Below are 26,565 nucleotides of genomic sequence, written 5' to 3'. Positions count from 1 at the left end.
TGTATAAAAAAAAAGTTCTGCCATAAATGACTTAGATACATTGATTCTGACTTCTCAGAGGGGACAATCTGCGTGATCTTTTCACATTCATCCCTACTTTTTGAGAATATACACAGTGAATCCATTTATTATTAAGTAACACATAAGTAACTCCATGTAATATTACACCAAAAAGGCTTCTTTGAGGCTTATTTATTAACAAGATGGAGCCCTTAGAGCTAGAGTTTGCTAACAATTTCAAGGCTTAGTCTTGGTAATGCATTAAAAAGACAAACCTAAGTGACAGAATGCATGTCAGATGTCACTAAGTAATGAGAAAGATAAGCAATATGTTGTTTATATTTTTATATGGTTACAATTCTGTATGGTTCACTAACATTACCAACATATAAAATAATGAAAAAATAACAAGAAACTATCAAATTGCAGTATGATATCTATAAAAGAAGGAGAAATATCTTCCAGATAATTCTTTGTCCCTGACATTTTTTGTATGTCTGTTACCTAAAATAAGTTCTAGATAGAATTAATTATGTAGAATCATTTTTTTCAATTCCAGTTATAGGACCAAGTACGAATGATAGGCATATTTCTTAGTAACACTTAAATTGCTTTATTATCTTCCCCTGGTAGTATAAAAGGGCTTTACAACAGATACCAGTGGCAAGACATATGTTAAAGAGCTTCTGAACAAATGAGAATTTGGCTCAAATATGTTTATTTTTGCACCATGTTCATATTGAAATGTTTTCCCTTTCCTATTTCAACGGGAGACCAGGTAATTGTATTTAAAAATTATTCACATTTTGCAACTGCTGGAATCAATCATTCCTTTTGGAGTAACAGTAAATGGTGACAGCATTAGAAAACTTTTCAACAAAATGCTGCAAGCAAAAGGACTGAGTAGAAACAAATGACTAAGAGCCAGTGCTACCTACCGTTTTAGTGCAGATACTTTTTTTGGGGATTTCTTTTTCAGCTTGGGTAATGACCTGTCTTGTTCAAATCCTTCATTGTCCAAAAGCTGTCGCATAGCTATATTTGCAAGCTGTTCCATTAGTTTAAATGTCTCACTGATATTAAGGAATACTGAGAAGAAATGTTCACTTGACCTTGTGCTCACTTTGATCATATCAGGGAAGAGCAGTGTGGCGTTCTTCTCAAGTTGAGTGATATCGACCCAGCGGATAACTAACTTTGCTGAACAGAAGCAAACAAACCAAAAAAAAAGATTAAGTACAAAAATTAGCATATTCAAAAGCATTTATCTTCCTATAAAATATATTCAGCGGAAATTTTCTTGCATCTTGAAAAGTTGTGAGGACAGCACAAATAGACCCAGCTTGTACAAACAAACTATGATCACCTGACAAACAGCAGATAAAAGAGTTTAAATATCATTTACTTCTGTACAGAACACTACACAAAAGTATTACAAAGCTAGGTGGGCTAACAATTTATCACAGCACTTGCTCAGTCTCTGATGTCCTCTTTTCCTATGGAAGCAAAGAAATGTAGTCTAAACACATCAGACAGGCCTGCATTAAAAAGTTTCAAATATTACAGTAGTGACAGATCCTTGGCTTTACTTCCAACACCACTACAGGTTAGGATATTGTCCTTAAAAGAGGGACTAAATCTACATTTATTTTTTGCCAAAAAAAAAAAAAAAATCCAGTCATTCACTGAGGTATGTCTGCACAGCTCAACAGAAATGGGTAGGGAATGATCCATTGCACATAACCAAGTACTGCAGACTTGCTCACCTCTACACTGCTTAGAATTAACTCCCTCTAGAGCAGACTGGTTGCATCCACACTATGTAGTTCTTGATCCTAGGTCTCCTCTGAGCCCTTTGTGATGCTCTGGTGTTGTACAAGAGTAAATGTGGCATTTGAGGTTGCAAAGTCTGCCAGAGTAGTACTGGAGGATTCCATAAGAGTAGAAGGAGCCAAAGCTAGTGTGATCTCATCCCTACTCCCTTTTGGGCACAGTCCCTGAAGTGAGACAGGCCTCTAAAGGATGTCCAGGTACTATTTTACAGAGAACTGCTTTGAGAAATACAAAACAAACAAGGGAACAAGCACACGGTTGAGCAGCGTGACAACTGGGGAACGGCTCCTGGCTCCTCTTTTCCTCAGCAGTGTCTTTGCACCCCCAGCGGTTCAGCAGGTGAAGAGTAACAAAACTACAGAAGATTTCCTAACAATTCTTAGATGCGTAGACCACTATTCCACTGTAAAACCTACCTTCCCTGCCCATGAGGAAAGAGTAAAAGCAAAGGTGATTAATGCTGAGATACACCCAGCCCTGACGGGGAACCTTCCCCTTCCAGTAACTGCAGGAGTAGTAGTTCACTAATTTCTCTTCTTCCGGCATCCCAAATAGCTTGTGAAATTTCACTATGGCTTCCTTAAATTTTTCTGTATCATCATCCTCCTTGATGCCATTTATTTTGTTGTATTCAGCGATGATGCCCTAGTAGGGAGTGAAAGAAGTACACAGCATGTTAGTTGCCATGGGGTATCAAATATCCTTATTACCATTGCTGCCTGAGCCAGAGGCCACAACAGTTACTGCAATGTCAAGAGAGTCTTTTGCTTATCTGTTATTCTTCTGCTCATTCTTTTGCTTACATAGTTATTTGCTTTATTCAAGGCTGTCTTTCTGATGACCTTGCTCCCTTCCATACCTATGTCAAAAGCAACCAAATACCAGCCACTTGCCAGTACTGTGTTTTAAATTAACCAGCCTATCTCAAATACTCCTAACAACTCTGTAAAGCACCTACAATTTGTAGTGTTTTCCTCTTCCACATAAAAATGCTCCTTGAGCAGAGTGGAATAGGATTTCACCAGAAAATTTTCTTCTAAAAGGAAGGAAAAAAGTAAAAGGAAAAAAAGGATCTGCTATTCATTAGGGGAAATATCAAATGTCTTTTATGACCCCTCTTAACAGACCTTCAGCAGAAGTGAAGAGCAAAAGGAAAAATAAATAAATGTCCCCTATTAGATTAACTGGCAGGATGAAAAAATAATTCACACTTTCAGGTGCAGAAGACCTTCATCAAATTTGAAGTGGCACCAGTCTGGTCAAAAGCTGCTTTTTGATACCTCAAAGACTACTGTTCCTTCTGTTCTATACTGAAGTTCTGGTCTAAAGATTCTTAAGACAGTTGACTTACTACACAAAATGTTCGAAAAGGAATGAGACAAAGTCAATGCTTGCAATATACACCAAGTAAGTGCAGTAATTTTGCTTACAATCAATCTTTTACCAAAATATTTATTTTTAGATAATTCTTTGCTTGGATAAAATCCTTTTTAACAGTATAGCTACTATCTCTCCTATAAGGAAAAAAAAATCATGGTAAAACTGACAAAAAAACCACCAAAAAACCCCCAAACAAACAAAAAAAAACCCCAAAAAATCAATCAACCTTCAACCCCTAACATCTATATGAAGTGTAAATGCCAGATCTACAGGATTTAACTACACGGAAGAGGGTAAAGAGACGTTATACAATGAGTGCATGAAAGAAAATAAATTAAAGTTTTGCACTGGAAAAGCAGTTACATAGAAAACTGTCAAAGTTTAAGACAGAAGCAATAATGCAATTCATTTTAGAACACATAATTTTGGACGCCCTGCCTATACAGTTTTATATTTTATTTTTTTTTTTAATCATGCTCCTATAGTTATGTGTGTTAATTCCAGTTTCCCTAATTTTTACACACAGGTTGCTACTTAGAATCTGGTTTTCCTTCAAAAAGGTGGAGCAGCCTGGGGACTACTGTGTCAAATTTGTTTAAGATTCATGTCATTTTTCCTCCCACAGTCACATTTATCATTAACCATATTTATAATAATATATTTAACTACCTGTATTTTTCCTCTGACAAATGTATTTATGTCATTCTCATTTTCAAAGATTGAAAGAGTTTGCAACAAATTCTGTTCAAGCCATTCCCAGTGTTCAGTGATTTCCTTCCTTGAGCAACCTGTATATAAAAAAAACCAAACACAAAAAGTCACAAAATAATTAATTCACCAATTTCAATGTCCTCTTAATCATAAACAAAAGACTCTAATAAAACTCGCCAGTAACTGGAGATGCAATATTTCACCACATGCCATGTCCCTGGAAATTCCAGAATTTTCTCCCATAGTCTTTAGTTTCATAATAAATAGATAGCAATCTTCAAGATTATTCTGTGAGAAGCACAAGCTACTTATGTCCAGCATGAGCAAAACCCCCTACATTTAGAATTCTAACCGCAATAACGACACCGAGCTGCCCAACATCACATTAGTTAGCAAAGGTATTACCTGCATCTGTTAGGAACTGACAAAAAATCCCAAGAGTTGTATATTCTACCATCGGTTCCTAATTCTTCACCATTATATACATCTATAAATTACGTAACAATGATAAAATTTCAAGCATAAAAGCTGAAAAGGATCATTTTCCTGACAAGTCTGTTCCTCAAAGGAACAGTGCTGAAAGACCTCTAAGAAAGCTGTACCTTTTTAGGGGAAGAGGGTTGTCAGAGGTGATATACTTTTAATGATGAAAGAATAAACTCAAGTTCGATGACCCTAATTTCCTTAGGAAAAGGGGTCAAGTGAGATATCTTTGATACTGAGGAACCAGCATACATGTAGTCTGTAAAGTAGTACATAACAGGAATGAAAAAGCTTTCTGTATGAACTAGAGTTTACATAGGCAAATTTTAGCTTCTATTTTACTTATGATGGAATGTAACAAATATAACTTCCATTTTGACCCCATTCTCAACATCTTGCAATGTTGGTACTCTTCAGGATCTCGCTGTGCCCACCCTGAAGGAAGAATAAATTCAAGCACACAGAAAAAAATTGTTCCCCAAAAAAAGGATATTGAGGGAATTACGTCAAAACTAGGACTTTTAATTAAGTGTTTTCAGAAAACAAACATTACGTGTTCACACAGGAACATCTATACCTGAAGCTTGATTAAAAGTATCTTAATCCAGGCAGGAAATAGCATCAGTACTACATCATCTTTTTGTTCAAATCATAGATTTGACTCATTTTACTCAGAACTAGCAAGTAAATGTACGTACCTGCTAACTAATGCCTACGGAACCCAACAAAGTGAAGGGCTCATGTGAAGCAACCATCAGAAAGATGCTAAATTACAACAAGTGGTTGCTAATAACTTCTTCAGCTTCACTATAGGCACAAATTGTTACATGCCTCTGTCTAAGTGTTTCTATGGTTTGTAGAACTCAATGCAACCATCTTGAATACATACCAAACAATCGCTTTCCTTGTTGTTCAGGAACAAATGATGGGGAAAAAAATATTCTTTCTACAGTATACAATCAGAGCTTTACACAACTCCAATGAAAGCAATAGAATGCAACATTCTGTGCAACTCCCAGGGGAATTTCACAATTCTAATTGTAGTATGGATACATAAATCATGTTGTAGAATAGCCTGCATATGTAACTAATATTTCAGAACCACATGTGATCACCACTGCTGCTTCTCCTTAAAACTACTGAATGCAACCAGACCTTTCTAGAACTCAGCAGGTAGTCTGGAGACTAATTTATTTCTTCTTAGCTTTTACACTGCTGTAAAAAGCAATGATGAAATACGTGAGTTATGTATATAAAACTAGACTGTCATCGGAAAAATCACTCATCTCTTGAAAAGCAGTGACAAGCAGTGCAGACATGCTATCATGATGAACTATTTCTTAAAGATGTCTATTTCTTGTTTGCCATTTATCAATTATGTTTCATCACTTCTGATGAAACAGCTTCCATTGGTTATTCTCAACCTGTAACAATCCATCTCATTCTTTCCAGTATAGTTCAGTAAACAGAATTCTAACTTGTGACATGTTCAACACAACACTGCACTGGAGAAAGTGCTGTTAACAAGCCTCCTTTACAAAGCTATAAAGCCTCAGATCTACCAGTTAGAGTTCTCATACAGCATAGGTCAGTAGAGTTAATACCCAAGAAAATTCATACGCAAAATTAATTATAAAAAAATCTGGGGTCTAAACATAACCTAAATAGTCGTTTTAGAGCAAACAAAACCCCTTGGATTATTTCTTACCCTCCGAATAGTCTTGTACAGAACAAGACCAAACGTCAGGCAGCATGAATGAACCAGGAAATAATCACACTTCTTCTAGTCACTCTGTATAGCTACTTACTGAAGACAGAGACTATTGCTTTATGGAAGGCAGAGGAGAATATGACAAATTTATGTAAAAATAAGAGATTACAAGTACCAAACAACCAGCAGTCTACCCCTAAGCAACAGGGAGGGACAGCTGTACAATGCAGGACAAATCAGAGTTGCATACCTAAATGTAGCCAAATCCCTTAGTAACCTGTATAATGGTAACAGCCCTTGATCAGTTCAGAAGGAAATGTTTTAGTTGCAAATTCATAAAATAACCACAGCACAGAGCCTTAGGCAACACTGGACTGCTCAGCTTCAAGGTTGCATAGATAAATAATTTGGTCTCTGTAAAATTTTACCTCCCTGTAAGAGCCACGCTATTCCCCTCAGGTGACAAGACTAAGCTTGTGCAGTCTTATAATTTAACAGAAAGAACTAAGCCAATCAACCAGCTATATACTAGGGGGCTAAAAATTCAAGAAACACGCCACAAAATGGAAGCACAGATATATATGTTAACCACTTTAGCAATTTCAATTAAGCTTAAAATTCATAATTGAAGAGCATGCTTAAATATAAGCAGAGTACCATATTTCTACATATAACCTGCAATATCTGTCACAGAAGAGAAACAAAACCCTCACAGTTCAGCAACATACATACATTTCTACACACGTGGTACATTTGTTTATTGTGGGGCTGTAACTCATCTGCCTTTGATTTTGTGCCTCTGGTTATCTGAGGACACACACTGAAAGTATAAAATTATAGTAACTGTCTATAGGTGTCATGCAAAAATCCTGCAAATGCACTTACAGAAAAGTCACCTGGCCTATTTCCAAAGTCTTAAAAAAATAATTTCTGAATGTGTGCACAGTACAAGTATCTTTGAAGAAACACTATTTTGTTGAGAGCTTCGTGGTATGTTATTTTCTTTGGAAGGGAGTCTGCAAACAGCAGAAAATTTGTGCCCTCAGCTGGCCCCTTTCAAATTTATGGGACAGAGGTGGTTACAAATTGCTGCACACTGACATTTGGGTGAAGGGGAGAAGGGACTGTATGTGCACTTGCAACTACCTCTGTATGTGCACAAATAGTGTAACTAAACATACCGGCAACTGCTTTTACCCTTCTTTTTCGTGACTGAGGTCCATGGAAAGCTGACATGCAAGGTCTTGTTACTTCTGGTCACAGTAGAGCAGGTGACAGTACAAAGCCGGCAGTTAAATGAAGATTTGGAAATGACCTTCACAATATTGACAATTTCATTAATATCCGTTTTTACTATTACTATTAGCTGTCACTAAAGGCAAATTGTGTTATATGAATTTTAAAATCTTCAGTGAGTTGGTAGTAATAGGAGCAGAGGGAAAAACAGCAGTTTAAATCTATGCCCTTTTTTAGGTCTAATACCATCAAAAGTAGCAAGAAATACTTGTGCTAAGATGAGCTATTAAAAAACTTCCTATTGGATTCAGAACATGACAGAGCTTTGATACCACCTTTGCCAGACACACAAATCATATGCTCATAAGAATAGCGCCTGCTTTGAACTGCTAAAATTATTAGATCTATGGCAAACCTTCATCCATTCCTCCTCCCCTTCCCAAGAGAGAGGATTTGTCTAGAGGAAAAGTTACCTAAATAACCTAAATGTCAAATTTTATTTGGGAGAATGGGCACAGATGAGAGGGCACTGTTAGGCCAGAAGTCTACAGCTTCACTAACTAGCATTTTTGAATGTCAGGCAGCATTGGGTGTGCTGGAAGTTACCAGTCTATTAAAGACATGACAGGCATGTATGCACTTCTCATTTGTCCTCTTTTTCAATTTTCTTTCAAATGAACAGAGTTCTGGCTGCTGCCTAAAATGGTGTTTGAAACTTTAGAGCTAGAGGAGTTGCATTCAAAAATTTTCATTTGCTAAGACCAAAAAGCAATACTATCAAACTGAGGATCTGACCTTATAAACTTAGCGAATCAAAGCTAAATAACACTATTTTCAGAGCCAGCAAACAGAACCAGAGACTAACTACACACTGCTTTATGCTACTTGCAATAGGCACCTGACCACAGAAATAAACATTTGGTATTTACAGGATCTGATGGATGCAAAACTCCTATTTAATGTACCAAAATATCTACTTCATTGACCTCACCAACTACTATAGCGTCAGAAGAAAGTCTTACAGTTGGATCTGTCAAAGTTTGAGCCTTAAAGACCAAAACTCTTAAGAGTTGTTGCATCTATGTAAGAATATACACTTCTGTATTTAACTCTAACCTAGCTACCACCTTGCTGAATTTCTAAGCACTAAGAAGTGCTATAGGAGCGAGGCATGGGTATGGAGAAGATCATGCAAGGAGGAGGGACTGACACTAGACTGCTTGTCTGGGAACATTTTTGGGAGATGAAGGGCGGGAAGTAACAGAGGTTTCTGTCCCTGCTCCATGGCCATCTCTAGTTTTGCTCTGCTATTGTGCATAACACATACACATATGCTGGCGTTCAAGGTCTGAATATCAGAAGTTCTGGAGCTTCTCAATTTAACCACTAGAGCAGGTTTTCATCCTGACCCATTTATTTGTCCTGAAATGACTGTGCTCAGCAGGCAGGATGCTCTATTAGTTGTGTGACACAGCATCCAGGAAGAATAAAAATCCACATGTCAGTATGTTTGTCCTTACCACAGGCAATAGTCCAATAGACCAAGGAGTCTGGTGCTTGGTAGAGAATTCGATACGGTGCCACTCTGGCACTGGAGTCCAACACGACATCCAGAGTACCCACAAGGAGACCTATGGAACAGGAAATTCTGATGAATACGCAGTGATGGATCATCCAAGATCCCACAGGAGGGGGCTCAGCAACCTCCTCCCCCTCCCCCCCGCCCCGCCCCCCATTTCACCTTCCACAGCAAAATGCAGACCTATTCATCCCCACACTTGTTCCCCTCATGTTGTAAAGAGGGAAAGCAACTCAACAGGGAAAAATCTGTAGTTCAACAAGACTTCAACCCTTAACTATACATTGATCCTAGCATAAAGGCAGACAAATTGAAGCAAAGCAGAAGGTAGCTGTTTTATAAAACCATGTTTAAAAGTTATTTAATCCTTTCCTGTGTTTCATATACTGTTAAAGCTCTGGGGGGGAAAAAAACAAACCACAGAACACCAACAAAAAAAGCCCCACCACACCAACAACAAAACCCTCCGGACAATAAACCCCATAAGAGTTCAAAACTCAAATGTCAGATAGGAAAAACTAAGACTTTCAGCAAAAATAATTATGCTACTTAATGGTCTGATTCTTTAGGGTAGAAAGGATCAAAATACCTAACAATCAAGCTTTTTCTCAGCTGAAAGGATACAGAAAAAGACAAAGCCATACTGTTTTCCCGAAGTAGCTTTGAAAATTCTTTGCTATTGAGGGGGACATCAACAGTTGCATACCAAATGCTACCAATAATTCCTAACTATATTTCCACAAAGTCTAGATCCTATTACACACAAACCAAAACTCTATCCCCCCCAAACCATCTCCCACAAGAATCGCTATTTATTTTTAAAAGATGTAAAAGTTTTCCCCCTTTTCACCTTCACAGAGAATTTTTCTCTCCCCTCCAGAGATGTCAGATTTAAATTCTCATACTGAAGTTCTCAGCAAATTCACATACTGAAAACAGATGGATGAACTTTCAAAGATTTTTTTTTTCCTGCAAATATTTATTGAGGTGGAAATTATTTTTTTTTAAACAGCTGAAATAAACTGCACACACAAAAAAACCCCCAACATTCTAAACATTCCTGTTAAAATTCTGTTCTCGTGGCTATTTTCATCATTTACTGTCATAGTTTCAGTAGTTCCTCATTCTGCACTGTCATAACTGGTACAGAAGACTGCTTCCCTTGCTGTTCTTCTTTCAGATTTGCTTTATGCATCACAATGACATAAATGCACTACCTTTTTCCATCTTAACAGACCCCTTAAATCTGAACTGAAACTGCTATTTGGAACTACTCCAACTATCAGTGATTTTGTACTCCCCTATTCTACGTTTTCTATTTTTTTTTTTTTATACAGATCTTCACAGGCCAGATTAAATGTAACCTCTTCATGCCCAACGCATTAATACCCACCAGTTTTCAATCCAAGCATTCTGAAATACAGGAGAAACAAGTCTGAACACAACATCAGGTCACTAGTAATCAGTGTTAACTGGTTATAACTTATGACACAGAATGTTGATGTAAAATATCCCAATGTTCATTAGTCTAACTAGCTTTAGTTGTTCCCATTGCCATCTTAAACCTTCATCCCTCATGCATTTTGATTACTGGTGTACACTGACAAGCTGCCCCTGATCAAACTTCCATCAGCCCTCCTAGATACACCTTGACTCCTTTCAAGCACAAGAGACTGAAGAAGGTTATAATGTTCCTTTAAACTTTCTTTTTCTGTTAAATGTATTCCCCATTCTAGCTTCACAAAACCAGTATGGCCCTGGTCCAGAAAGCACATGTGTGCTTCAACCACGGGCAAAGAGCCTCAAAGGCTTAAAGCTACTATCGAGCTCAAGAGTATTGCTGAAATGGAGTGCAGACCAAGCCAGACACTACACTGCGTTAATCATCTGGGTTTGCTGCAAACATATAGCAGGGCTTATGCCAAAGATTCCTCATGCTTTCCAGCTTCACGTGTCTACTGACAGTACTAAATAAGCAATAAGCGTGATGTAATATCTAAATAAAATTGTATGTTAGCCAAATGTGATCTTCTCTGTGAGGTACAGATACACTGTTAAGTCCCTGTAATCTTTAAAAATATGGTTGTTTCTCTCCTCCTGCTGTATTTCCAAATCTGTTGGTGTGTGGGTGCTCCTGCCGACCAATTATGCCACTAGTTCCAGGAGGGCACTGCAGCTGTAAAAACTGGGATACACAGGTAGGGTCAGGGAACCAGAACAAACGTAGTGACTTGTATGGCAACAGCAAGCTATGAGGAGCTTCCCATCCTACCTCCTTCTCCCCAAGACACGGGAGATAGGAGAGGAACATCCCCCTGTCCCACCAAACAGAAAAAACATAAGATAGAGCAGTGTATTCAAGAAATGTGGAGAGCACTATAAAAAAAACCAAAACAAACAACACAAAACAACAAACCAACCAAAAGAGACCAGCCAGCACTGAAACAACAGATGGGAGGTAGGTAAGGAAAAGAAAAGAAAAGAATACTTTCCACTGGTCCAGTAAGTAGGAGTTGCCCAGTGCCCTTTCAGCAATGGAAACAGGTTGTAGAAATATCCATGCAGTGAGGTTAAAGGAAGAATATTCACAGAACTCCAGAAGACCCGAAGGAAATTCAAAGTCTAGCTTACAAAGGTAATTGCAACACACAGTAAAATTTACCTATACCACGAAATGGCTGTTTTGCTAGATGATACATGTGACATTTAAAAAATAATTTATGTGTTCTTATATACATTAAAGCCAATTAATTTTTACTCTTGCAATCACACAACTATCCCCCCATTTGCTGTCCTTCAGGAACTGTTCCATTTTGCATTGTAGGTCAGTGCTGGTTTTTTGCGTTTGTGTGGGTTTTTTGGGTGTTTTTTTTTGTTCAGTTTTTTGTTTCGTTTTTTTTGGGGGGTTTTTTTGGGTTTTTTTTTTGTTTTTTTTGTTTTTGTTTTTTGTAATGCAGACGTGATGTAACCAGAATGAAATCACAGCAGTTCAAACTGATAATCTCTCTGAGGAATTTCTACATGAAGTGATCACAATAAAATAAATAAAGAAATAAAAAACAAACCGAGAAAGAAACAAACCCAACAATTTCTTTTAATACTGTTCATTAATTCTTCATATAGCAAGTACCTTTTGAGACATGATTAAGAAATAAGTAACCAAAAGTTTCTATAGAAACAGAACAGGCAACAAAGAATCATACTCCTTAGATTAGACTGGTCCTTGGGCAAGAGCCAGTGAATTATCCAGGCATCAAATCATGTGACTACACCGATTGCAATTTTTTTCCCCATTATTTCATCAGGTTTATGACTACATAGTGAAACAAGGGAAGAAATTTCCAATGTAAGAATGCTAAACCTGCAAGACCTTGTTCAAGCGAGCAGTTTTCATGAGCAAAGGTTTAAAGTATGCGTTAAAGTCTGTGGGATTAGTGACTGGCTAACTGATGACAGCCCCAATCCTGAAGGCACTCAAGCACAAATAACTTTATATCGAGGAACAGTCCCATCAGACGCGCATGCCAAATGTCTAGAGCAACCATACCTACATATGTGGGGCAGGAAGGGAAAAGGGAAGGATAATGCCTGTTTGATACAACTTTTTGAATAAAGTCAGCTTCCTCTTTTGCAAACTTGAGTTCTAAAGCAAAGGTCCATAAATCTGTTCAATATTTTATTTCTTTTCTGTAAAACATAGGAGGAAAAGCAGTGAAGTGTAATATCTGAAACTAGGGAATACAAAGCCACAACTGGCTAGGGGGCCTGGGCAATTGCTCTTGCATCATGTTACTGGAAGGACACACAAGGCACTAGAGGGTATTACTGGAAAGGGGTTCAGTTACCTGATGCAATTTATGCTGAAGGAAGAAATCATACTGCATTTTACTTATCTGACCACTGTGCCTCACATTTAGTCGTACACTGGAGGGGGAGCCTACAACCACTGCACAAAGCATACAGATTAGTAGTCTGTTTTCATGCATTAACTTATGATTTACTGTACTTGTATCTACACTAGCAACCAATTTTCAATTTTTTTTTTGCTAGAAGGGATTATGACCACATGCAGCCTGATCTCCTGCATAACACAGACCCTCTTTGAGCCAAATGATTTCTACCTGCACAAAGGTTATTTTCCAGAAAGGCAGGTCATCTTGATTTGAAAACTAAGTCAATTGATTCAGCCAGTTAAGACTCTTCCAAGCACCACTGCACTCTCTGCTCTTCGGAGACCAGCTTTCCAGATAGTTTAACAGTCCTGACTGATTACAAATTGCTCACAAATGATAATGAAACCAAGGAATGACCTGCAGCAGAATCAACTTGGTACATTTTAAGTTATCACCATTGAAAATACACACACTTTAGAGTACATGGACTCAAATACCTGTAATAAGCCACAGTGCTTTCATCTGTTTGGATATCTGTAGCATCGATCTTTGCTGCAGGAATATTTCTCCCTCTTTCTTTTCTTTCTTTTAAAATATAACTAATGATTATTTTTTTGTCTTTCATAAGAACTTGCAAGTTTCTTTGCAAAACACCAATTACTGGTGTTTTTAAAGGAAAAATAAGTTTATGCACCTTACGCATAAACAATCTTTTTTATTACAAAAGGATTTTCTTGCTGACAAACAGTACCCTCTTTCACAAAATGTCACGCTTTGATTTAAATAAAACACATACAAAGATCAAGTGGTCTTTATCACCTTTCTACAGTATCCCTGACAGCAATCTTATGATTATGTTTGTAAGCCTGCAGTGTTTTACCTGCTAAAATACACAGGGTTCTTAAACTAAATTGGATTACCTGATCGGGAGTGAAGACCTGGATTATATATTAACTCTAGCGCCCCTTATTAAAACACCAAAGCCGATTTGTCTGCTGTTTGTGAATGAGAATAAATAATGACACCTGAGACCTTAAAAATTACCAGCAGCCATGGATTTGTTGCACAGCAAACACAATCAAAAGGCTTGTGAGAGTATTGGACAGTGACACTTCCCGTTCAGCATTAACCACACAGTCCTCAGACTCGAGGTGCTTTCAGCATACACCAGTGACCTGTGATACATCAATTTTTCAGTGTCACAGGCAACTTGCATCAAACCTTGCCTAGGGCTGGAAGGAGGTCACTCCACAGTTGGTGCCGCTTCCACCCAGGGACACTCTCCCCTCCTCCAGTTTGCCAGATGACAAGCATGTGTTAGTTATTCACCTGGCTCCTGAGAGCCAAGCCCTGCCGTGACACATCCTTCTCCCAGCTCTACACTAATATAATCTACCGCCTGACAGTCTCTCAAGACACCTTCTTTTAAGAGATTTTTATCTCAAAAATATCTAAACAAACAGCATGTGTCTTTTTAGCATGTAGAGCAAATATATATCCTCCAAAAGAGCTAATATTTAATAATACAGGTCAGACTGTGACTCTTGGAGTCATGCTCATGAGCTATCACTCAAATAGTCCCATGGATGTAAGCAGTCTGTTTGTGTATGAGCTCAACACCACAACTAGGAAGACTTGCAATGTCACATGTGTCATTAGTAAGAATTTCTCAAAACAGGCATTGTGACATTCCAACACTGACTGAAACACATACTGCTTAAACGGTTCCCGAACTTTAAAGCATGCCAATGACCCCTTCTCTTTCCACTAAAGTAAGATGGACACATAACAAGCTCTGGTCATAAACCTGAAACATCCAAGGGACCTATCTGGATTGTAGATGTCACCCGATTTCTGAGAAAGCCTTGATCAATAGGGTTGACTTAAGTCATATTTGCACCCTGAGCATTCCGTTTTATATTGAATTAATGGACAATGAATAAACTCTTCCTAACGTTTAAGTGTTACTTCCTGGACTATAAAAACAATAACTCATAACAACATACAGCTAAAATGTACAGCATAAGCTATTGTTTTTCCTAGTAACTATAATGAATCATCACTCTTCCATTCTTTCTGAAGGCAGTCCGTGTGTTTATGTGATTATCCCTCTCATTTGTTATTACAGGATGAGGTCATCCAATTACTTGTCAAAATTCAACGTAGAGCAACAATCTGAACTCCATGGGTAATACTATGGACAAATCCTTTTAAAGGTGAAGGTTGATTCTATTTGATTTTATTTCATGGGAGAGCCTAAATGAACAGTAAGTATTATACACCATTCAAAAAAAATTACAATGTTAAAATACCAATCCCGGTAATAGTATTCACAGAAGTATGAAAATAACCTCTTAGTTGTGAACACCACCCTTGGAACTTTATGAAGGGCTATACAGTTTTGTTTTATAGGTGTTCATTCATATAAATGAAAGCAAAATAACCTGTAAATACTTACTTGATAACTGTCTTCCCATGTGGGTTATATAGCATTGGCTTGTATGGACATGTACTGCAGTATCAAGAAAAACTAATTCTTCCTCTGAAATCAAGACCTAAGATTTGTTAAGTCTTCCCCAACACCTGCCTTTGTTGCTCTCTCTTTCTACCAAGGCAGTTTTATAGAGCACTGATTTGCCCAGCCACCTTTTAATTTGCACACCAGTTTTCAAACATGTTCAATGAAACTGACTTTGAGGAAGTACTGTCACTCTACTGACATTTAGCAAGACAAGCAGCAAAAACAGTACTCGCTTTTTCTGTCTTCAGGCTGATGAATGAGACAACTGAAAACTTAATCACTAATCTTTAAAAAAAAGCTCAGGAAGGGCTGATGCGATGAACTGGCTTTACTACTGCAGGATAAAGCAGTAGCAAGGGATAAAGCTTTCATCCTCCCTTCAAGTTTAACAATTCTGATGAAATTAGATTATCTTCCAAATATCCAAATATCTTAATTTGTCTACTACTGCACTTGTCAAGGTGTCTGAACAACTCATGACCATCCCTGTAAAAATCTATATCTTAACTCAAACCTAAAACTGACTGGCTTTAGACTTTCAGCTTTTAGAACTTTCCGTAACTTCAGTCTGCTAAGCTGAAGGGCCCTAATCTTTGTAAGATGTAATCACATTCATCAATATTACCAGAACGTGCATTGCAATCTGTATCTATCACTACATATTGACACATACACACAGAGCAATAGAATTGCCTTTATTTCCACCGAGGACCAGTTTGTAGATCATGAAGCATCCAGCTGCAGAAACTCCCACAATAATACATCCAAATAATAAGTTCCCAGAAACAAACCCACTAAACTTGACCTAAAACAAAAACCTAGCAGAAGTAGGAAAAGGCTGAGGGATGAGCACTGACAGGACATGACAGACAGCTACAGGTATGTGAACACTTACATCACAGAGGAAATTGATATTTGGACAAAAACCCAAACAAATAAGCTCACACACCTAAAGAAAATAAATTTTATACCACATGTCCATCGCACCAGACTACATGAAGCGATGGAGAAACAGTGAGAAGATTATAGATGGAGTTAACAAATGCCTTCAAGGTATGGTATTAACATTTACTCATAAATTTGTTAAAAAAACCCAACAAAGCAGTTACGAAAAGCATGATCGAGTACCATTGACCAAAACAGCAGGGAAGTTACTGAATTTCACTCATAGAATCATAGGGTTGGAAGGGACCTCTGGAGATCACCTAGTCCAACTCCCCTGCTAGAGCAGGGTCACCCAGAGCAGGTTACACAGGAACGTGTCCAGGTGGGTTTTGAATGTCTCCAGAGACGGAGACTCCACCACCTCTCTGGGCAGCCTGTGCCAGGGCTCTGCCACCCTCAAAGTAAAGAAGTTCCTCCTCATGTTTACGTGGAACTTCCTATGCTCGAGTTTGTGCCCATTACCTCTTGTCCTGTCCCCGGGCACCACTAAAAAGATCAGGAGGATGGGGCCAGGCTATCTACCCTGTAAGTATTTATAAGCGTTGGAAAGTGTTACTCAAAGTGTTACTCAAAACTAATTCTTTTTAAGTATCCCATATTCTCTCAGAGTAGCATAAGCAAATTAAACAGATGCTGGAATGTGTCCAGAGAAGGGCCGTGAGGATGACCAGAGGGCTGGAGCACCTCTCCTATGAGGACAGACTGAGAGAGTTGGGGTTGTTCAGTCTGGAGAAAAGGAGGCTCCAGGGAGACCTTATTGTGGCCTACCAGTATCTTAAGGGGGCCTACAAGAAAGCTGGTAAGGGACTTTTTAGGATGTCGGGTAATGGTAGGACCAGAGGGAATGGATTAAAACTAGAGACGGGTCGATTCAGACTGGACGTTAGGAAGAAGTTCTTCACCATGAGGGTGGTGAGACACTGGAACAAGTTGCCCAGAGAGATGGTGGAAGCACCATCCCTGGAAGTTTTTAAGGCCAGGCTGGATGGAGCTCTTAGCAACCTGATCTAGCGGGAGGGGGTTGGAACTAGGTGGTCTTTAAGGTCCAACCCTAACAATTCCAACCCTAACAACTCTATGATTAAGAGCAAAGTTTAAATCAACTACATCTGCATGAACGTAAGATTTGGATAAACTATAGAAGACTAAAGAAGAAATCAAGGAAGTATGAGCAAATGAAGAAAACAAAACAGGGACCAACAACCACCACCATTAAGCTAAGAAAAACAACTGTAAACTGAATCTAGCCAACAAAATCAATGGTAAAAATTGAGAACTAGTGTGGGCAGTAAATTCAGCTTGAACTAAAGAAGAGTCCTGAAGCACAGCATGGTCAAATACAAGCTAAATATGAAGAGAAGCAATATTTTCAGAAAAAAATATTCAAATTCTAACTGTGCTGACTGAATACCTGCAGATAGATCAAATTTCAATATGCTATCAGAGGAGGCACTTTACCAGGGAAAGGAATGATGCTGAACAGAAAATCCCAAGAATTTTGGCTAGTAAAATACTGGAAAACACTGAGGGGAAGCACAAGACAGGACTGTGAGGAAAGAACCAAAAGTACATTAAGCTGAAACTAAGACTGATGATGTAGTAGGAATTCATACATCCCTATCTGGAAACTTCAGGAAAAAAAAAAAAAAAGAACAATTGGAAACTGGGCCTAGAAAATGCTTACAACCTTTCTTTTGAAAAGAAAACAAATGGAAAGATTTTGAAGAAGTCCCTCAGAACCTAAGCCCACCTCAGCACCACCTTTAAAGGCAAAATGCAAGCATAGATTACTGAATATCAACATTGATCAAACATCAGAAGTATGATTAGTGATCAAAGAGCTAAAGAAAAGCAAGATTTCAGTCAAATGCTTACAGGCCTTTATACACCTTGTATTGTCATACTTTAGCAAAGCCAGTGGCAGCAACAACTCCTGTGTATTACAGGAAAAAGCTGTACTACTATGAAGGATTAAAAAAAGCAGAGGTTGCAGATCTCAGGAAAGAACAGAGAAAGCTGAATGGATTCTGCCTATACCAAATATTTACAAGAACAATCATATAAGAATACATATGTTTTAATTAACTTTCAAAAGCGTTTGAGAGTATATACCAGCATACCCCTCGTGGAACCTTTTTAATTCTATAGAACTCTGACTGAAACTGTCAAGGGCCCAAACCTCTGTGAAATATGATATATTCTTACAAGGACACATAATTGGACAGTGGAGTGATGGAAATATGGAAACTGATGTGAAGAAGTGCTATTTTCTCTGTACCTTTCAGCGTGGGACCAGAGAGTAACACCAAAAAACCTTTAAGCCAATACAAACTCTAGTATAACGCAGAAAATTACTGAGAGGCATAGACATTTATTGCTTACTATATTGTGATTCCACATGACATTTCCAACAGGGCTTCACACAAAGAGAGATCTCAGGAGAAACAGCAGGCCACCCTTGAATTCCATGTCTCAAGCAACAACATTATGTCAGAAGGCAAAAACGGCATATGACAGCTCAGCTCAGAGGCCTTGATGGGTCATACTACTCAAAGCATGAAAGACAAATTAACATCAAGGAAAGTCTTTGACCAAGAAGCATTACAGTACAGAAACCAGAGCTACACCAAGCAACATCTCAGGCACTGTATCTGTGCAAACAGTGCATTGCCTGTAAGAACCGGAGATCAAGAGAAGCACTGGGCAGGAAATGACACCTTCCAATTAAGCACCCGTGAAAGCATCTGGGAATTCAACAGAAAGACTCATGAGTCAATCCGGAGAATCAATCAGCTTTTCAACCCTAGACATCTGCATGTCCTCTTGAAGTGGAAATCTACTAGTGTGAAGAAGCAAACACACCCACAACAGATCCTAAGGAGAAGCTGGGCAGCATCAGAGCAGATTTGGTGTAACACCAAATGACAGAGCGGAGCTGAAGAGACTATTTTCCACCCCATGAGTCAAAATGAACATGGAAAGCTGATGGACAGACTGACCACTCATGTCAGTTATGCTAATTGCATGCATTTCAATAAACACTGTATTTCAAGTATCAGAAATCACATGCTTTCTACTCAAGTGTACCAAGTTTGACATGCAAAATTCTAACTGCTTGAGTCAACAAGGCTAGAAAGAGTCCAGTTTGTTAAAGTACGTACCATGCTTTCATCAGGCAGATGATATACTGGTCAAAAGCTTTTCTAAATCTTAAGTATAAAGAGGTTTTCAAGCAACCTCTTCCTCAACCCTCTGAATTGAGAGGTTGAGAGCAAGATGGAATTTTATCTCCAAATTTAAGCTACTAATTGAGCTGTCCAGCAAGGCTGCAGAAAAGTGTTCTGAATTAGAACACTGTCACAGTATTAAAAATTACGTTAGATTTGACATTGAAGGTTTGCATCAGCCAGCCGAGCTCAGAACCTCTCTTTTCTGCCTTTCCAACATGGAAAATACATGATAACCCCTTCTGCAAAAATATCTGGGGAGAAGGATAGTACTTCATCAATTTCTTTTATCACCAGAATAATTTCCATCTGCTCAAGCATTTGAATCATCTTTGGCAACATCTCATGGACTTACAAACTCATACTGAATCTCTCACACATGCACTGTCCCAGCTGTAAGCATAAATAACCTAGCTGTGAAATAATTCACTCCTAAAAACAGTTCTTGCAAACTAAGAACAATTTATTTGCCTCAGGATTCAAAGAGATCTTACAATAACATTTTAAACAAAATTACTTAGAATTTCCTCTCCACTTCACACACAAATGTACACACGCAAAAGGAGCACAGCAGTCACAAGCTAATCATACCACACCCTCGATCTCTCTTCCTGTAAGCTCTACGTGAATACATCACTGCCATCAACTATCAGTTGCACTAATTCCTTGCAATATTATTGCCAACAAAAGAGTTTGGCAAGCACTACCACAGTACAGCAGAAAGCAGTTAGAGACATTTTTAAAGCTATTTGTTGCATCAGAATGCAAGATATAGTTAGTAACACAAAATCATGAGTCTTCTAGTTATCTATAAACTTTATGACATGTTCAAGATCCTTACATCCATGAAAGTAATATGGTCACACGGGGCACAGTGCCCAAATGATGCGAGAGATCTGGGTTCATGTTCTCTACATGATGCAGGCTGCCGCGTAACACACTGGATCCCTCTGGAAAGGGAAGTATTTCATACAGGCCAAACTACCAGGCTGCCCAGGGAAGGGAGCTGACAAGCAGGAAGCAGAACAGGTATGAAGAAGAGAGGGTTAGAAACATCCAGCACCTTTGAGAAAACTAATAAGAGGAAAGAAAAGACTTTTTCCCCTGTTGGTGAACAAAAGGAAGATGAAACTCTTGAGTGAGGATCACACAGAAGCAAAATACAGGCATGGCATTATGTGCAAGGCATGAAACAATTTCATTATAGAGAAAGCTCACCAACCATCAAATACTTTTAAAGCAGAAAAGTACATTTTTTGGCCTTGTCCTGGAATATTAATGCAGTGATGCAAGATAATGCAAGTTTGCGGAACAGCTATGAAAATCCAATTTAAAATCCAATTTATGAGTCTTTCAAGTTTTTCTTTTGTTAAAAAGGAAAACAAAACCCAAGCAACCCTTCAACTAAGGCATGCTTACAAAGGAAAGTCACATTAATGTGACTGGTACTGACATAGACACAATCATTTAAAAGAGTCCAGGCCTTAACTCAGTATAAAAATGGATCCATACTGCTTAGTAGAAAAAGCTGTATCTCTTAAGTAAACTATTAATCGGACACATTTTGTTAGCAGAGATGGCTTCTAGGGACTCACTAATTAGGCACTATCCTAACACATAACAAGACGACCATCATGCTTCTAAACAGTTACAATCCAGTATTAAAATTCAAGTGCAGAAAATGTCTCTAATGTCCAAACTAGTATTTAAATGAGGGCTTTCTCTGTTCAACAAAGTTACATAAATCAAGGCCAAGAGGAGAGAATCAGTGCAGAAAGAGATGATTTTTCAGCCCTTCCCCCAAAGTGACTGATGCTCCTTTTCCTGCAAAGGGTTGCTGCACTCAGAGTGGATGCAGGAGAACAGGTAACACAAGTACTGCTCTTTTGCTTCAACATAAAGCCACCAAGAATTACTTTCATCAACACCCAAGGCTATATAAACTACTTGGTTTTTAGAATAAGACATGTCAAAAGACCTAAAAGATCCGGTCTTCTGGACTTTGTTCTGGTGATGGTAACCTCCGTCCACAGAATGATAGTAAGTGATGGAGGACAGGTAACATGGAGAATCTGGCAGCCACTTTGAGGGTGATCATCAGCCTTCAGCCACATTTTCACAGCCACAGCATCCAGCCACAATGCTGTCTGAAGAGGTCTGTCCCCAGCCTTCCCCCTTCATTCCTGTTCACCCATGGCAAAGTATTCTACCTCTTCCTTCAACCAGACCAACACAATTGCATTACAGTGTGGCCCTAGCTGAAGTTCTTAGAAGTTCGACATGTTCACAGATGGAGAGAAGGGCATTGCACTTAACCCTGATCAGTTTACTGACTGGTTAGTTTCACAGCAAACCTAGATCTGAGGGCAATGCCAGAGAATCAATGCTTCTCATTGTCACTGCTTAACTTACACAGTGAAGCCATCTCGTGTCATCAAGCCCATAGTCTCATCAATGTGAAAGTCAATTGTCGTTTTACAATTTAAGACAAATGACTTCAAGAGTCAATAATGAGGGAGTACAAGTCAGCAAAAGTTAGATCACAAAAGATCAGCCCTCCAGAGGAGGGCCACAAAGATGATCAGAGGGCTGGAGCACCTCTGCTATGAGGACAGGCTGAGAGAGTTGGGGTTGTTCAGCCTGGGGAAGAGAAGGCTCTGCGGAGACCTTATAGCCCCTTCCAGTACCTAAAAGGGGCAAAAGAAAAGATAGGGAGGGACTCCTTGTCAGGAAGTGGAGTGATAGGACAAGGGGTAACGGTTTTAAACTGAACAAGGGGAGATTTAGACGAGATATTAGGAAGAAAATCTTTCCTGTGAGGGTGGTGAGGCACTGGAACAGGTTGCCCAGAGAGGTTGTGGATGCCCCATCCCTGCAATTGTTCAAGGCCAGGCTGGATGGGGCTTTGACCAGCCTGGTCTAGTGGGAGGTGTCCCTGCCCAGGACCGGGGGTTGGAACCAGAAGATCTTTAAGGTCCCTTCTAATCTGAACTATTCTATGAAAAAAGAGTCACAGCTGTATTTACATCCTCTCTTGCATATATAAATTCAGACCACTGCCACCACAAGAATCTTGTATACAATATTTCTAGTCAACTTCAAGGACAAATAATTTGCTTTCCCACAGAGCAACCCGGCCAAATTTTATACCACATTCATGGGTGGATAACTTTTTAGATTATATCTGAGGAAATTTCAGCATTATGTCACTACAGAAAGGGCAATTAAGAAAACAAAACAAGTCAAAAATCCACAAAAGGTTCTTTTTTTCTGTTTCTTTACTTTTGATCAGATAACCTCTACCTCTGTCATGGGAGCTGAATCATTATCGTCTATAGAACATCCATAGGGTCATCAAAAATGCTATCATTATTGCAAACAATGTACCCTGTTGACTGTTTCAGCAGATTTATTTATTCTGATCCCTTAATACCAGTTTTACCTACCACGAACAATCCATTGACTTCCTTCACCTGCCTTGTCCCTCAATAGGCAGATCACAGCTGTTACAACAACCAGCGTAAAATTCCAGTATTTCCACGAAAAACAAATAATGATAAGTTCCACTTATTACTGTGCCTACCTAGCTGCGAGTGGCCTGGACACTCTACATCCCTTTCTTCCTTCCTCTCACACCTTTTGTTGACCACTGTGTCAAAATCCCACATGATAAAATGGCAAGGTCTGACAAGTTCCCGTACAGCCCTTTAAATACTTCCAAGCACTAATAACTTTCTGCGTGCCAGTAATGGGTGTTTGCTTAGTTACGGTTCTGGCACCATACTGAAAAAAGCTACAACTTTTTTCCAACCCTTCCCCATACAAACAAACAAACCCCCAGAAATTGTTTAGCTACTTGTTGCTATTACCTCAACGCCACAGCAGCTGCAATTGCAGGTAAAGCACAGACACTAATAAAAGCTACATGGAAAGCAGCTTTCAAAATACACAGAACTCTTGCATTCTAAATCATATTCACTATACAGACTTGCATTCACATACTAAAATAATGGGACAGTGCAAAAAACCCTTAAATTCCAAGGGGGTGAAAAAAATGCAGAAACAAAGTCAGAACTATTTCTGTATTCTGAACTCCTACCAAATGCTGCCTGATTACCTGACCTTCACAAAGAAAAGAGTGCACATTGGTGAATCCTACTCCCACCCAAGGACTAAATCTTCAGAAGTGATCTCTCCATATATACAGTGGTATCATCAATCAGACTATTACACATACAACTGCAAGAAGGCTTACATATATATGCACTGTGGAAATAGGCTGAAGAGAAAAGCACAAATTCTCAAAATGTTCCCTCAATAACTGAGAAATGTTTGGAAAATTGACTGGGCATCTCAAACAATCTATTTCAAAGATAAAAAAGTCAGAAATGTACAAGAAATCCTCATCAGATCACATACAGTAAGAAAGAGGAAGAAATCCTTAGGAGGCCAGGGGGTAATCCATGAAAGGAGAGTCTGCAAAGAATTTCTCAGTAAATACAGCAGGGGTGAACTTCTGAGGCAAGACATACTTTATATGGATTTGCCAACACTGTCCATAATTCAAAAGAATAAAAAAAAATTTTTTTAAAATCTACAGCCAATGTGTAGTGGCTGCTGGTCACTTTCCATGAAAGAATGAGGTGGTTTATCAACATACAGCACTGAAGAAGACTGAAGATCTCAAGAACCTACATGAAAACACACTTTACGGTGGTGCATTAGTTTAGATTATAAATTGTTTACAAGTCCATAAAGCATTCGAAGGCTGAAGAAACACTTAATCTCCTGGTAAATATGCACAGGACCTTGAACCAAACATCGATGTAGCCCATATGTTTATTTTGATTAGCTTGAAGAACTAGTTGCAACACAAGTGGATAAGGAAGAAACCACAGCTTTTCAAAGAATTAGTTTGATTATTTTATGTCAACTGATGAAGGACCAGTGGTAACACCATTGGGTTCTGTATCGCCGATCTCATAGAAATGCATACGCGTTGCCTAAAAATGATGAAAGGTCTCAACAAATACATACGCACAGTATTACAGAGACCAAGATGCATATGACCCAAACATCTACAAAAGCATCTCCAGTTGTCAGCAATCGAAAACGAAGCATTCAGGGAACATACTTCACAAGGACATCCCGAAGAACACGGAGAAGCAAATCTGTTCTCATAGTGTGCGTTTGTGAATTACGGTTTGGTCTCATTGGAAACAACATGTGGTAGGGGTTCAAAAATAAAGTCCTCCGAGGACCCGGGCAAGTCACCCCCTGACGCGCGATGCCATCGGGCACCGGATCATGTAAATCCCCAGGGAAACCTCGGCGTAATTCCACACAGCCCAGCAGCACCCGAACGCCAACGAGGCGCCCGAGGCCCCCGCCGCCCTGCAGCGCCATCCGCCGCCGGCATCGGCCGCCGCCTCACGGGGGGATCCGTCGCCTCAGGGCGCCCGTCGCCTCGGGGGCGGGGGGGTGCGTCGCCTCAGGGCGGCCCTCGCCTCGGGGGGGATCCGTCGCCTCGGTGGTGGGAGGCCCGTCGCCTCGGGGCGGTGGGTCCCCTGCAGCCCCCCGCGCCCCACAGCGGCTGTCCCCCCCCCGAGGGCCGTTACACCGCGGGGACGCACCGCCACCCCGGGGGAGCAGCTGAGGGAGAGGAGGCGAAACGCGGCCCCGCCCCGCCTTCCCCGGGACACCGGCCGCTGCCGCTCTTACCTGCCAGTCCCCCGCCGCCGCCATCGCCTCCGTGCCCCTTCCTCCTCTGGAGGATGAAGTAGGGGTTGGCCCGCTCCGTCACCCACAGGGCGTTCGCCAGCAGCACCTCCTCGGGGTTCACCCACATGCTCCCGGCACAGACAAAGGCCGGCCCCACGGGCCGGCCGCCTGCGGGGCGCGGTGACTCACGCACGCACCGTCCGCATGAGACGCCGCCGCCACCACCACCACCATACCCGGCCGCCGCGGCGGCGGACGGCGCAGCCCCGCGGGCACCGGCGGGCGCAGGGAAGGAGGGAGGGACGGCAGCCGCATGCCCCCGCGGCCCCCGCCGCCGCTACCTACCCGCCCACCGCCGGGCGCAGAGGGGCGGCCGCAGCGGCCAAGGGCGGCGGCGGCGGCCCCGGCAGCACCGGCCGCAGCGCCGAGAGCAGCAGCGGCATCAGCGGCGGCCGCCCCGCAGCCCGCCCGCCCCGCGCGCAGCCGCCGGGCACCCGCACCCCGCGCGCCGCCGCTCGCGCTGCCGGGCGGGGCGGGGCGGGGCGGGGACGCGCTCCGCGCTGCCCGCACCTGCGCGCGCGGTGGGGCGGGGCCGCCGCGCGCCGGGCACGGGGGGCGGGGCTGCGGAGTGCGCCCGGCGGCGGACGTCGCCTCAGAGGGGGTGTCGTCGCCTCAGGGCGGCCGTCGTCGCAAGGGTGGCTATCGCCTCAAGGCGGGCCGTCGCCTCAGCTTGGCCGTCGCTTCAAGGGGGGCCGTCACCTCAGGGCGGGGACCGTTGCCTCAAGGGGGTCCGTCGCCTCAGCTTGGCCGTCGCCACGGACGGCCCTACCTGCGGGTGGCGGCGGCACGGCGGCCCCGCGTCGCAGTTGTCGGTATCGAAAGGAAGAGAGGGCTACGGCCTCGGCTGTGGAGGAGGCCATCCACACACAGCAGGCAAGGGGGCTGGCCTCTTGCCACAACCCCTTCTGATGTTACCCCTTCTCTGCCGTGGCCAACACCGCTTTTGACACTCACCTCTGCCTCTGGAGGCCACATCGTGCCTGCTGCCTAAGGCTGGGGGAAGTTTCTGAGGGTCAGAAAAGCCCTAAAATAAACCGGTACATTTGGCAGGTATGCCAAGCACACTTGGAGGGTATATAGTATGTACAGATAACATGTTTTATAGAATCATAGAATGGTTTGGCTTGTAAGGGACCTTAAAGATCAGTTCATTCCAACACCCCTGCCATGGGCAGGGAATTTTTTTTTTTTATTTTTTTTTTTATTTTTTTCCCAAGTTTGTCTTCCTGGCCTCCCTTTAGTCAGAAAACTGTTACTCTGATCAA

The 26,565-nt window shown here is 40.9% G+C and overlaps 1 protein-coding gene across 2 annotated transcripts in view; it reads right to left on the bottom strand.

Annotated features, from left to right (window-relative positions):
• The window catches only part of TBC1D9 (TBC1 domain family member 9), a 53,854-nt gene extending 28,116 nt beyond the window's left edge, over positions 1–25,738 (bottom strand). For both annotated transcript variants that reach the window (XM_074588916.1, XM_074588917.1), the window contains exons 1-5: positions 25,241–25,738; positions 8,875–8,985; positions 3,883–4,001; positions 2,250–2,478; positions 939–1,200 (exon numbers count right to left, since the gene is read on the bottom strand). In XM_074588916.1, coding sequence (XP_074445017.1) covers positions 939–1,200; positions 2,250–2,478; positions 3,883–4,001; positions 8,875–8,985; positions 25,241–25,367 — 848 coding nt within the window. In that variant the 5' untranslated portion in view covers positions 25,368–25,738. The remainder of the gene's footprint in view (positions 1–938; positions 1,201–2,249; positions 2,479–3,882; positions 4,002–8,874; positions 8,986–25,240) is intronic.
• Between the last annotated feature and the right edge of the window lie 827 nt (positions 25,739–26,565).

The sequence above is a fragment of the Larus michahellis genome, chromosome 5, assembly GCF_964199755.1.
Source record: "Larus michahellis chromosome 5, bLarMic1.1, whole genome shotgun sequence".
Taxonomy (NCBI): Eukaryota; Metazoa; Chordata; class Aves; order Charadriiformes; family Laridae; genus Larus; species Larus michahellis.
Note: the sequence above shows the minus strand (reverse complement) of the source record. Positions and strands in the feature narration are given on the sequence as shown.